At 44.1% G+C, this 14925-nt stretch overlaps 1 protein-coding gene across 10 annotated transcripts in view; it reads left to right on the plus strand.

Annotated features, from left to right (window-relative positions):
• Nucleotides 1-2277: 2277 nt before the first annotated feature.
• The window catches only part of akap6 (A kinase (PRKA) anchor protein 6), a 414790-nt gene continuing 402142 nt past the window's right edge, over nt 2278-14925 (plus strand). For 9 of the 10 annotated variants that reach the window (XR_013500015.1, XR_013500016.1, XM_078233730.1 and 6 more), the window contains exon 1: nt 2278-2313. Coding sequence is in view for 8 of the 10 variants with exons in the window: in XM_078233730.1 (XP_078089856.1) it covers nt 2287-2313 (27 nt within the window). In the remaining 2 variants the exon portion in view is untranslated. Of the gene's footprint in view, nt 2401-14925 lie in introns of all 10 variants that reach the window. The other variant, XM_078233729.1, reaches the window with a different exon arrangement.

The following is a 14925-nucleotide window of genomic DNA, read 5'->3' on the forward strand; positions in this document are numbered from 1 at the left end:
CAGCCGTCAATAGTTTGGACAAGAAATGCAAGAAATCCACATTGCTTGTATTCATTCGGAATTGTCAACCTAATTTTGGGGTGTTGATTGCAGAACAAAGTATTTGAGGTTGATGACAGTAATAGAACATAGAACATAGAACATTACAGCGCAGTACAGGCCTTTCGGCCCTCGATGTTGCGCCGACCTGTGAAACGAATCTAAAGCCCATCTAACCTACACTATTCCAATATCATCCATATGTTTATCCAATGACCCTTTAAATGCCCTTAATGTTGACAAGTCCACGACTGTTGCAGGCAGGGCATTCCACGCCCTTACTACTCTCTGAGTAAAGAACCTACCTCTGACATCTGTCCTATATCTATCACCCCTCAATTTAAAGCTATGTCCCCTCATGCTAGCCATCACCATCCAAGGAAAAAGGCTCACACTGTCCACCCTATCTAATCCTCTGATCATCTTGTATGCCTCTATTAAGTCACCTCTTAACCTTCTTCTCTCTGCCGAAAACAGCCTCAAGTCACTCGCCCTTTCCTCATAAGACCTTCCCACCATACCAGGCAACATCCTGGTAAATCTCCTCTGCACCCTTTCCAATGCTTCCACATCCTTCCTATAATGCGGCGACCAGAACTGTACGCAATACTCCAAGTGCGGCCGCACCAGAGTGTTGTACAGCTGCAACATGACATCATGGCTTTGAAACTCAATCCCTCTACCAATAAAAGCTAACACACTGTACGCCTTCTTAACAACCCTATCAACCTGGGTGCCAACTTTCAGGGATCTATGCACATGGACACCGAGATCTCTCTGCTCATCCACACTACCAAGTATCTTACCATTAGCCCAGTACTCTGTATTCTTGTTACTCCTTCCAAAGTGAATCACCTCACACTTTTCCGCATTAAACTCCATTTGCCACCTCTCAGCCCAGCTCTGCAGCTTATCTATGTCCCTCTGTAACCTGCAACATCCTTCCGCACTGTCCAGAACTCTACCGACTTTAGTGTCATCCGCAAATTTACTAACCCATCCTTCTACGCCCTCATCCAGGTCATTTATAAAAATGACAAACAGCAGTGGCCCCAAAACAGATCCTTGCGGTACACCGCTAGTAACTGAACTTCAGGATGAACATTTCCCATCAACCACCACCCTCTGTCTTCTTACAGCTAGCCAATTTCTGATCCAAACCGCAAAATCACCCTCAATCCCATGCCTCCGTATTTTCTGCAATAGCCTACCATGGGGAACCTTATCAAACGCTTTACTGAAATCCAAAAACACCACATCAACTGCTTTACCCTCATCCACCTCTTTGGTCACCTTCTCAAAGAACTCAATAAGGGTTGTGAGGCACGACCTACCCTTCACAAAACCGTATTGACTATCCCTAATCAAATTGTTCCTTTCTAGATGATTATAAATCCTATCTCTTATAATCCTTTCCAAAACTTTGCCCACAACAGAAGTAAGGCTCACTGGTCTATAATTACCAGGGTCGTCTCTACTCCCCTTCTTGAACAAGGGGACAACATTTGCTATCCTCCAGTCTTCTGGCACTATTCCTGTAGACAATGACAACATAAAGATCAAAGCCAAAGGCTCTGCAATCTCCTCCCTAGCTTCCCAGAGAATCCTAGGTTAAATCCCATCCGGCCCAGGGGACTTATCTATTTTCACACTTTCCAGAATTGCGAACACCTCCTCCTTATGAACCTCAATCCCGTCTAGTGTAATAGCCTGCATCTCAGTATTCTCTTCGACAACATTGTCTTTTTCCTGTGTGAATACTGACGGAAAATATTCATTTAGCGCCTCTGCTATCTCTTCGGACTCCACGCACAACTTCCCACTACTGTCCTTGACTGGCCCTAGTCATTCTTTTATTCATGACCTACCTATAGAATGGTGTAAAATTGATAGGAAAATAATCTCGATGTTCTCAAATAAGGACACTGAGATGATATATTCTTATTAGATACAGGAAGATATTAAACACTCTGTTTATACTGCAAAAGTAACATAATAACAACATATGGCAGACCATTATTATGACTTTGGTGTTCCTAAATTTAATGTTCTACACATTTTGTACCATCAAATTTTGTATTCCCTTAAGCAATGTCACTTTAAGATTGCTGCCGACTGTCAGCTTTGCCTCTCATTTGCCATCTGAAAGTTCAACTAACATTCTGCTGGTTGTTAGGTCAGTGCTGAAAATAGCTCTGCTAATTACAGTCACCAGGCTGCTAATGGAATTTCAGTCAGGAGAGTGGAATGCTTATCCCACAGACTAGAATTCAGGTCAGTGTACCCAGAACACATTTGTACAAATCCGGAATGGTCCTGCCAAAGCATCCCAGGTTCTGGCATTAATGCATGAACAGTACTGTAAGTCTACCTTTTCTCAATCACAGATTTTTCAACAATAGTCATTTAATTGTTGCACCAATCAGAAAGGATTGGCTTCCATTGCATGTGGCTTTCCTCCCAGTATGCTATAAACAAGCTCTTAATTGAATCTGTTCGCAGTGTTTAAATATGTATTTTCTGCAGCACTCATGTCAATGAAAGAGAAAACAGGGTTGTTCACAGTTCAGGACTTTTCAATTTCCAACACACCCGGATATGCAGGGTTTTTTCTTCAAAGACTGTTCTTATTTAATGTGTTCTGAATGAGTTAAGTGTTGTTGGTGCCATGATACTTTTTATGTAAAAAAACGAAACTAATTAATTAAATTAACAGTATGATGGATAAATATATTTAAAGATCTTCTGAACAAATTAAAATATATGTGAAAATAGTATATCCATTCAGATGAATGAGGAAAGCACATGAAAATCATGCAGCATGCTAAAATATGACATTAAATTCACCTTCATGTCCATTGAACATATCCTGCACTATCATACAGTCTTGGCTCTTGTGCCACTTTAATGAAGTTTTTCTGTTTGTTTGGAGTGTTCCAGTGCCTCTGTTTTACATGTTAGATTTCCAGCTATTTCTAGTCTGAGTCAATCTCAGAATATTTCCATTTTCCTTCCGTGGTGGTTGTTTCCCTCTCCCAAAGCCTTGTCTCTTTTCAAGTCCTCAAAACTGAGCAATCTTTTCCTGGATACCATCTTTCATATCCGGTCATATGTCAGTTCTAACCTTGATGTGAATTTTTAAATAAAAATGTATTCCCTGATCTTTAATTCACACCTCAACAATGGTTCAAACAGTTAAAATCAAACTATCACTAAGATAATCACCTAATTCTCCACCAGCAAAGGCAATGGATAGCAGAAGGCAATTGAAGGATTTCATCTTGGTAAGGAGTTCAATTGATATTTAAATAAGACTCATATTTCAGTAGTTTAATTGTGCTTTAAATGGTCCAATTCTGTAATTCAATTAAATTTGGAAAACCATTCCTTCCTTCTGTGCCTATCTCTTGTGGTTTAAAATTTTGTCCAGTATTTTCATACTTAGTGCTTGTTAGTGTGTAGAAAAAGAATAAAAGATTAACAACAAAGTAAAAAGTAGATACTTGCAATATAAGTAATCTAGCCTAGGATATGGCAGAACAGGTTGCGTGCTTGGAGTGAGTATATGGAGTTTATGAACTGTGAAACTTTCTTGGGTGAACACATCTGCAGTACATATTTACATGTCAAATCTCTCCAGCTTAGAGTCATTGAGCTGGAGTGCAGGTTGCAGACAAGTTGAATGAATACTCTGCATCAGTATTTCGAGTGAAGGGAGAGAATAGCATGCCTGGCATCCCATGGAAACTAATCATGGACAGGGAGTCACCCCCAGGATCAAATAGTTTACGTTCCAGGATTTAAAAAGTAAATTCACGTACCCTAACGATAATCCTAATGAAGAATCCTGCTTCATCGTCAGGCGTCTTTATTAACAACTTATGACTATGTACATATTTACAATAGAAGATACAGGTATGTAACTCATCCCATTCTAATTCTTAACTCAACTGTGCCCATCTCCGGATTAGTAAGAAGTCTCACAACACCAGGTTAAAGTCCAACAGGTTTATTTGGTAGCACAAGCCACTCGCTTTTGGAGCGCTGCTCCTTCGTCAGGGAAGTGGGAGTTCTGTTCACAAACAGGGCATATAAAGACACAAACTCAATTTACAAAATAATGATTGGAATGTGAGTCTTTACAGGTAATCAAGTCTTAAAGGTACAGACAATGTGAGTGGAGAGAGCGTTAAGCACAGGTTAAAGAGATGTTTATTGTCTCCAGCCAGGACAGTTAGTGAGATTTTGCAAGTCCAGGCAAGTCATGGGGGTTACAGATAGTGTGACATGAACCCAAGATCCCGGTTGAGGCCGTCCTCATGTGTGTGGAACTTGGCTATCAGTCTCTGCTCAGTGACTCTGCGTTGTCGTGTGTCGTGAAGGCCGCCTTGGAGAACGCTTACCCGAAGATCAGAGGCCGAATGCCCGTGATCGCTGAAGTGTTCCCCAACACGAAGAGAATACTCTTGCCTGGCGATTGTCGAACGGTGTTCATTTATCCGTTGTCGTAGCGCTGATCAGAAACTGATAGCCAAGTTCCGCACACATGAGGACGGTCTCAACTGGGATCTTGGGTTCATGCCACACTATCTGTAACCCCCACGACTTGCCTGGGCTTGCAAAATCTCAGTAACTGTCCTGTCTGGAGACAATACACATCTCTTTAACCTGTTCTTAATGCTCTCTCCACTCACATTGTCTGTACCTTTCAGACTTGATTATCTGTAAAGACTCACATTCCAACCATTATTTTGTAAATTGAGTTTGTGTCTTTATATGCCCTGTTTGTGAACAGAACTCCCACTTACCTGACGAAGGGGCAACGCTCTGAAAGCTAGTGACTTTTGCTACCAAATAAGCCTGTTGGACTTTAACCTGGTGTTGTGAGACTTCATACTGTGTTTACGCCAGTCCAACGCCGGCATCTCCACATCATCTCCAGACTGACCAGGGTCAGGTGTCATCTTATATCACTATGTGAGCAGTATTGTACTTAGTCCCACATTAACCCTTTATGTGCCTGTCCCGTCTACTACCTTCCGTTGTTACTTCATTGAGGCCTGGATCTTTCCTTGTATTTATCAATTTCAAAGCATTCTGATATCATAATGTTTGGTCCATCATCTGCCTCGATATCTTGAGGAATCCCACCATTTGGATCATCATACAAATTACATATATTCTGTCCATATTGGTCAATATACATGTATTGAAGTCAACATACTGAAATAAGATTTTATTACTTTGATAGAAAATGATGAGCTGTATGCACTATTGCATTTAGTCATTCACTGCTGTGTATGGTGTTTGGAATCAATCCAGTGCAGTTCCTCTTGCTGGGAAGATACCATTTGTTGTCAGAAACAAGCTGTGCAGAATGGAGTTTCAGTCTGAATGGTGTCTGAATGGCAGGAAGAGAAAGGGTTTGAATAGTGTTTTAAGAAGCAGTATAATATGAAGGGTACCATTTTGGCAGATCCAATGGGATGAAGCAGCAGTATAATATGAAGGGTACCATTCTTAGCAGTGTAGAGGATCAGAAGGACCTTGGAGTCCGGGTCCATAGGACTCTTAAATCGGCCTCGCAGGTGGAGGATGCGGTCAAGAAGGCGTACGGCGTACTAGCCTTCATTAATCGAGGGATTGAGTTTAGGAGTCGGGAGATAATGCTGCAGCTTTATAGGACCCTGGTTAGACCCCACTTGGAGTACTGCGCGCAGTTCTGGTCACCTCATTACAGGAAAGATGTTGAAGCCATTGAAAGGGTGCAGAGGAGATTTACAAGGATGTTGCCTGGATTGGGGGGCATGCCTTATGAGGATAGGTTGAGGGAGCTTGGTCTCTTCTCCCTGGAGAGACGAAGGATGAGAGGTGACCTGATAGAGGTTTACAAGATGTTGAGAGGTCTGGATAGGGTAGACTCTCAGAGGCTATTTCCAAGGGCTGAAATGGTTGCTACGAGAGGACACAGGTTTAAGGTGCTGGGGGGTAGGTACAGAGGAGATGTCAGGGGTAAGTTTTTCACTCAGAGGGTGGTGGGTGAGTGGAATCGGCTGACGTCGGTGGTGGTGGAGGCAAACTCGTTGGGGTCTTTTAAGAGACTTCTGGATGAGTACATGGGATTTAATGGGATTGAGGGCTATAGATAGGCCTAGAGGTAGGGATATGATCGGCGCAACTTGTGCTGTGGCTTTCTATGTTCTATGTTCTAAGAAGCAAAATTAAATTTTATCATCCTGAACCAAGTCAGGCAGAAATGGATCGTGGTTTTTGTGATCAAGAGAATATCAGATGTATATTTATTTCCTGGCCCAACTTTATTCTAATCAGACTTGCTTCCCCGGTTTTAAATATCTTTTCATTTTCTAATGTGCTAAAAAGAAAATATTTTAAAATCTCCTAAATTATGAATGCAGAAAATCTAATTCACAGAAAGGGACATAATTGTAGTCAATCTGTGGAGTCAGTTTTGTTCTGTTGGAAAGAAGAAACAGTAAAAAGTCTCACAATACCAGGTTAAAGTCCAACAGGTTTATTTGGCAGGACAAGCTTTCGGAGTCTCGCTCCTTCATCAGGTGAGTGAGGACTTGTGTTCACAAACAGGGTATATACAGACACAAACTCAATTTACAAGATCATGGTTGGAATGCGAGTCTTTACAGGTCTTTGTAGAAACTTGATGTCTGTGTCGATATGCGCGATCTTCTTGGAGATCCTCTCCACTTGGAGCCGGCAGTTTGCAGTGTCGATGGTAGCCATGATGTGGAGAAAGCTTGTGCTGCCAAATAAACCTGCTGGACTTTAACCTGGTGTTGTGAAACTTCTTACTGTGCTTCCCCAGTCCAACGCCAGCATCTCCACATCATGGAAAGAAGAAATCCAGGGAGTGCTGTACGAGAAAGTGTGAATGTACCAGGAATTTTATCAGGATAGTGCTAATTTTCACACAAAGCAAAACGAGCACTCAATGTCATAGGAAGGATATTCATATACTTGGAGTTTACTGTTGCCATTTGCTCTATTATTGATTACAATATATTCACCTGAGGATTAAATAATGAATTTAGTACTCCTGGAAATCATTACCGTTGAAGATAATGTGAGTAGCAAGTGGAGGAAATTATATAAATTTGAAACAAGGATTCATATTGAGTATATCTGAGTGTTATAATATGGTGGTTAGTGTTGCCGTTTTTTCTACAATAATATGATCTATATTCTTCTTCCCTCAGGATTGAGGATGACTTATTTCCAATCAGTTTCAATTTGTTCTAAGATGGCTGATAAATCCAGTGTGTGATTTGCAGGCTCTACTACATGCAGAGCCAGTTGTGTTTGTAGGGTCGAGTAGATAAATGTTTTGGAGGTTAATGTGCCTTTACTTCGACTCCGCGTGTTCCCAGTGAAGTCTCTTGATCTGTTCGGTGCCTTTCCAAATGAAGTTTCTCTACTTTGGTCGGTTGGAAGCTCCTATGAGTTGGTGGGTATGTTTGATCTCTTCATTTGCTTTGGAGAAGGAGTCGACAATGATCTGGAGCTCAGCTTCTGAGTGAGCATAATCACAAGTGTCATCTGCATACTGAACCTCAATGACTGAAGTTGGAGTGATTTTGATTGAAGGAGATTTGAACAGTTCGTTTGGGTAGTTTGCTGGGGGTGAGATGCAGTATTGCAGTGAAGAAAATGGAGAAGAGGGCTAGTGCAATGACACAACTTTGTTTGACCCCAGTCTTCACAGAATTAGAATCTGTGTGGTTACATTGGTGAGGATCACTGCTTGCATGTCATCCTGGAGTTGGTGGAGAGTGGCATCAAATTTCTGAGGACAGCTAGATTTGAGGGGAATACTCCACAAACCCTCCATTTATGAGGCAGTAACGATCATGAGGGCGATTCTCCCAAAAGAATTCTGAGTATCGAATTTGCGTAAAACTGGAGTAAATCACACTGATTTTTCCAAAATGAATCTCCCACACTCTGTGCACTGCAGAGTGCCTCAACATTAATCACGCTAAAAATCAGTTGGCGGGGCCTATTCCCACAGGAGAGGCCAGCAGCATAGCGCTGAGCGGGCCACTGCGCATGCGCCAATCTGCCAACGCAGAGATTGGCGCATGCCGGCCTCTTAATCACTGGTCAGCTAGATCGCTGACCAGCCCTGCGACCCCTGCATCGCCGACCATGTGACCCTTCCTCAGGACCCGATCCCTGACCCCCCCCCAGATGTAGAACTGATGTGGAAATGCCGGCATTGGACTGGGGTAAACACAGTAAAGAGTCTAACAACACCAGGTTAAAGTCCAACAGGATTATTTGGTAGCGAATGCCACTAGCTTTCGGAGCGCTGCTCCTTCGTCAGATGGAGTGGAAATTTCCACTCCACCTGACGAAGGAGCAGCGCTCCGAAAGCTAGTGGCATTCGCTACCAAATAAACCTGTTGGACTTTAACCTGGTGTTGTTAGACTCCTTACTGTGTTTCCCCCAGATGTATCCAGGCCAGCCTCGCCCCCCCTCCCTCCCCACCGGCCTGCCACGATCTCCCCCACCCCGCAGCCCCGACCTCCTGATTTCCAACCCCCTTCCCAGCCCTGAGCCACCCATTGCACCCCCGATCCTACCCTCAGCATGCTTCCCTCCCCACCCTTCCCAGATGCCTAGTCCTGATCGCTGGCCTCCCTCTCTGTCACTCAGCCGAGTGCAGAGTGGCAGTGGGATCCCCCCACTCCCACCCATCACCCACCAGATGTACCCCCATTAGGCCCCGCCCCATTCGGCTCCACTCCTGGCATTGCCCGATGCCTGGGTGCTCAGGCTGGTATGGGCAGGCTAGCAATGCCCAGGGGGCACCGCTCCATGCACCTGACCCTTGGGGGGAGGATGGCTTCAATTGCCTCCTTCACTACAGTGGGATTGGGCCGCCAGCTCCCCGCAAGTTGGGAGCTACACTAAACTCCGCTGGAGTGAACCATTCCTGGCAGGGTGGGGGAGACGCTGGTGGTCCCGGAGATTTCAGTCCCGGGCCCGCTAATGGGATTTAACTTCTATTTAAATTAGAATCATAGAAAGAAATCATAGAAACCCTACAGTACAGAAAGAGGCCATTCGGCACATCGTGTCTGCACCCGACCACAATCCCACCCAGGCCCTACCCCCATATCCCTACATATTTTACCCACTATTCCTCTAACCTAAGCATCTCACAACACTAAGGGGCAATTTTAGCACGGCCAATCAACCTAACCCGCACATCTTTGGACTGTGGGAGGAAACTGGAGCACCCGGAGGAAACCCACGCAGACACGAGGAGAATGTGCAAACTCCACACAGACAGTGACCCAAGCCAGGAATCGAACCCAGGTCCCTGGAGCTGTGAAGCAGCAGTGCTAACCGCTGTGCTACCGTGCCGCCCCTGAATCTGCATATATTTTGCAGCTCCGCGTCGATTTAGAATAGAATAGAATGCCTACAGCGCAAAAGGAGGCTATTTATTCAGTTCATCAAGTCTGCACAGGCCACAATCCCACCGAGGCCCTATTCCCGTAACCCACGTATTTACCCTGCAAATCTCCCTGTCCCTAGGGGGCAAATTAGTGGCCAATTGATCTAACCTGCACATCTTTGGACTCTAGGAGGAAACTGGGGCACCTGGAGGAAACCCAAGCAGACACTGGAGAACGTGCTGACTTTGCACAGACAGTGACCCGAGGCCGGAATTAAGCCCGGGTCCCTGGCACTGTGAGCCACCATGCTGCCCCATTGGGGTGGTCTGTTGCATTTGCCAGCCATAGATCGTCTTCATAACACTAAATAAACCACATGCCATTGTGTCTGCAAATTTTTGGTTCTCCACCACCTCTACGTCAGGGGCTTTATGCTGTACCATTGCCTTCAGATTCCTGTAGAACTGTTTCTTGTCTCTTGATGTGTGACGAAGTTTCCAGTCTGCGAAAGCTTTGCACTTATGCTTGATTAGGCCCCGGTCCTCTTGGTCATTTTGTGAAACCAGTCACAATATTTCCTAGCAGTGAGGCCAAGGATGGCTTCACAGGTGTTTGTTATGGACTTCAGTATTGATGAGACACTATGAGTACACTCTAATTGCTGTAGCTGGGAGTTGAGAGGTTGGAAGTGAGGCACTGACTGAGATGCACCTTAATTAATTTTCTTGGTCTTCGTTTCTATTGCATCTACTGTTTAGTGGCCAGGATGATGGAGCTAATAGATTGCATTAGTGGTGATCAGTCCAGCTGTTGTCGATCCCTGTCATTTAAAAACATTCTCCTAATGTTTCTAAAGGAATGAATGAGATGGGTTTTTAAGACAATGGTTTCATGGTCATCATTAGACTTTTAATTCCAATTTTTTGCTGAATTCAAATTTCACCATGTGCGGTGGTGGGATTCGAACCCAGGTCAACTGAAAATTACCTTGGGTTTCTGGATTACTAGTCCAGCGACAAAACCACTTTGCCACTGCCTCCCCATGCCTGCCATGGCACAGGTAATGTAGATACCTCTGCAATCCCTTGCTTGAACAATGATGTAGTCAAGCAAATGCCAGTGTTTTGATTGTGAGTGTTGCCATGAAGTCTTGTGTTTGTCGGGCTGCGAGACAGGGTCATGTTCTTTCTTCAGAGGAGCACTCTGGTAGAGTTGCTTTCTCCACTCCTTCCTTGCCAATCACATCCTTTCAGAGATCCACGTCTTCCTGACGGTGGCATTGAAATCTTCGAGGAAGATCAGTTTGTCGCCTGCTGGTACTCGGGTTGTTTGCTCAAAGTCAGTGTACAACCCTTCCTTAGCCTTGTCTGGTTCCTCGAGTGTCGGAGAGTATGTGCTGCTGAGAGTGGCATGCCGATCCCATGTAGGGTGAGCTGGGTCATCATGAGGTATCACTTCTTTCACAAGGGGAGGCACTGAGGTGCCTCTGAATGGTAGGTTGTTGCATTAGGTTAAATCTCACAGGACCCAGGGTGAGGTCGCCAATTGGATACAAAATTGGCTTGATGACAGAAGCCTGAGGGTGGTTGTTATGGGTTGTTTTTCAAACTGGAGGCCTGTGACCAGTGGTGTGTCTCAGGGATCGGTGCTGGATCCACTGTTATTTGCCATTTATATTAATGAATTGGATGAGAATATAGGAGGCATGGTGAGTAAGTTTGCAGATGACACCAAGATTGATGGCGTAGTGGACAGTGAAGAAGCTTATCTAGGATTGCAATGGGATCTTGATCAATTGGGCCAGTGGGCTGATGAATGGCAGATGGAGTTTAGAATCCTAGAACCTTACAGTGCAGAAGAGGGCCATTCAGCCCATCGAGTCTGCACCAATCATAATCCCATCCAGGCCCGATCCCCGTGCATTTACCCAAGCTAGTCCACCTGACACCAAGAGGCAATTTAGCACGGCCAATCCACCTAACCCGCACATCTTCGGACTGCGGGAGGAAACCGGAGCACTCGGAGGAAACTTACGCAGACACGAGAAGAATGTGCAAACTCCACACAGACAGTGACCCAAGCTGGGAATCAAACCTGGGTCCCTGGTGCTGTGAGGCATCAGTGCAAATCACTGTGCCACCCTAATTTTAATTGAGATAAATGTGAGATGATGCATTTTGGTAGATCAAATCAGGGCAGGACTTACTCAGTTAATGGTAGGGCGTGGGGAGAGTTATAGAACAACGAGATCTAGGGGTACAGGTTCATAGCTCCTTGAAAGTGGAGTCACAGGTGGACAGAGTGGTGAAGAAGCCATTTGGCAAGCTTGGTTTCATTGGTCAGAACATTGAATACAGGAGTTGGGATGTCTTGTTGAAGTTGTACAATACATTAGTAAGGCCACACTTGGAATACTGTGTGCAGTTCTGGTCACCCTATTATAGGAAGGATATTATTAAACTAGAAAGAGTGCAGAAAAGATTTACTCAGATGTTCCCGGGACTTGATGGTTTGAGTTATAAGGAGAGGCTGAATAGACTGGGACTTTTTTCCCTGGAGCGTAGGAGGCTTAGGGATGATCATATGAGGTCTGTAAAATAATGAGGGGCATAGATGAGCTAGATAGTCAACATCTTTTCCCAAAGGTAGAGGAGTCTAAAACTAGAAGGCATAGGTTTGAGGGGAGAGATACAAAAGTGTCCAGAGGGGCAATTTTTTCACTCAGAGGATGGTGAATGTCTGGAACAAGCTGCCAGCGGTAGTAGTAGAGGCGGGTACAATTTTGTCTTTTAAAATGCATTTAGACAGTTACATGAACAAGATGAGTATAGAAGGATATGGGCCAAACTCGCGCAATTGGGACTAGCTTAGTGATTTAAAAAGAAGGGCGGTATGGACAAGTTGGGCCGAAGGGCCTGTTTCTATGCTGTAAACCTCTATGACAAGCTAATTTTTGACGATGAAGCCCATCTCATAGAGATGTCATAACTCTTATGGAAGGCCCTTTCAGAAAAAGATATACACAACACCTTGCTCCTTCAGTTTGCCTTCTCCTGCATGTCAAGTCTCACTTAGGGTGGCTATCGTGGCAGTGTGGTGCTCAGACCTACCATTGTTGGAGTTGTTTATAAATGTCCTGATGTTGCAAGTCCAAAGTTTCATTTTGATGAATGGAAGATATCTATGCATGATTGCTTTAAATGTGTACATGAATACAGCTTCAAGGCAGCCACATGATAGCCTCATAAACCCACAATCAAGCTCAGATTGTTTATGAATTAATCTGAATGCTAAGATTTGTGTAAATTTTGTATATCTAATATTTTCCTTTATTGTTTCTACAACTGTAGGTTCAGTAAAAATATAATGCATTGTGACATGAACAACGTTAGTTTATTTTTCTGACGTAAACATGTCAAATTTACTTATTACTGAAGGAAGGTTTTATTTTTAAAGTGGTTCAGTGTATAATCATTTATATTATTGCAAGTAATCCCTGTTCATCTATACTTTATGCAGCGATCTAGGCATGCAGGTCCACAGTTCCCTAAAAGTGTCAACATAGGTGACCAAGATGATTAAGAAGGCATATGGCATGCTTGCCTTCATCGGTCAGAACATTAAGTACAAGAGTTGGCAAATCATATTGCAGCTGTATAAACTTTGGTTAGGCCGCATTTGGAGTATAGTGAGTAGTTCTGGTCGCCACCAGAAGGATGTGGAAGTTTTGGAGAGAGTGCAAAGAAGGTACACCAGAATGTTGCCTGTTTCGAGGGTGTTGGCTTTGAGGAGGTTGAATAAACTAGGATTGTTTTCACTAGAAAGATGGAGACTGAGGAGAGATCTGATAGAGGTCTGCAAAATTACGAGAGACATAGACAGGGTAAATAGTCAGAGGCTTTTTCCCAGGGTGCAAGTGTCAATTGCAAGGGGGCATTGGTTCACGGTGAGAGGGGAAAGTTTAAGGGAGATGTGCAGAGGAAGTTTTTCACGCAGAGTGGTGGGCATCTGGAACATGCTGCCAAAGGAGGTGGTGGAAACAGATACATTAGCACCATTTAAGGGGCATATGGATGGGTACATGAATAGGGAGGGAATAGAGGGATACGGACCAAGTAAGGGCAGAAGGTTTTTCTTTAGTTTAGTTAGGGCATCATGATCAGCATGGGCTTGGAGGGCTGAAGGGCCTGTTCCTGTGCCGTACTTTTCTTTATTCTTTGTTCTCTATTTATAGAATAACAATTCAGAATCATAGAATGGTTTTAGCACAGAAGCAAGTTATTTGACCATCATGTCCATGCTAGCTCTTTGCAAGAACAACTTGGATAGTCGCATTCCACCACCTTTGCCTCATAGCCAGGATTTGGCAGCAATAATTTGTATTTTATAGCACAGTTAATGGAGTAAAACATCCAAAAGCATTTCACAGGAATATTATTTTAAAAATGGCCTTTGAACCACATTAGGAGATACTGGGGGCAAAATTTGATAGCCGTCAAGAAAGTGCATAGGGATTGCAATGCAGTACTAACCTGTACCCATTGCTTCTGATGCTGTAAGTTTGCCAACTTTGTTCTGCCTGCTAATTTGTATCACTGCTGCTGGCAACCAGCATTAAATACGCTGTTGAATGACTGCATATATTAGCAGGCTCCTAAGCCTGTGCAAGGTTAGCATGACTAAAGCAAGCCTATGCCTCAGAAGGTACATTCTGGTGAAAGCAGTTGTTGGAACTGTTTGTAGGAGAGATTCTCAGGAAGAACACGAGTGAATTATGGTGCAACTGGAGAGTGCGTCTTCTTCAAGGTTCTCAGAAACTGCAGTGAACACCATGTTGGAAGAGACATAGAGAAAGAGAGATGTCCTCTATCCAGAGGTGACCAGGAGGCCTTCCAGACACAGTGTCAAGGTAATGAAAGCAGCTATGGCAATCAGTGCCAGCAGTTAAGCCCAGAGGATCTGTTTTGGTGCTGCAATGAGTACAAGGACCTCATACAAATGACCAAATTCAATGAATTCATCATCAAATGCCGTTTTCCACCAACTGTGCTACTAGCATCACACACTGCTAAATGCATTAAATCCCCATCACTTAGGTACCAAAAAACTATAGCAATCAAGAATCTTAACTCGATTTCATTGCTGCAAACACTCTCACACATTTACAACTGGCAGTATGTGCTGAGTCGCCTGCAAATAACTGGGTCTCAATTAGTCATTATATTCATGAATACCGTGGGCAATATGGTGGCATAGTAGTTAGCACTGCTGCTTCACAGCGTCAGGGACCCGGGTTCGATACCAACCTTGGGTGTCTGTCTTTGTGGAGTTTGCACATTCTCCCCATTCCTGCGTGGGTTTCCTCTGGGTGCTTCAGTTTCGGTGCAGGTTCGATGGATTGGCCATCCTAAATTGTCCCTTGCTAACCCAGGATGTGTAGGTTGA

This window comes from Mustelus asterias, chromosome 18, assembly GCF_964213995.1.
Source record: "Mustelus asterias chromosome 18, sMusAst1.hap1.1, whole genome shotgun sequence".
Taxonomy (NCBI): Eukaryota; Metazoa; Chordata; class Chondrichthyes; order Carcharhiniformes; family Triakidae; genus Mustelus; species Mustelus asterias.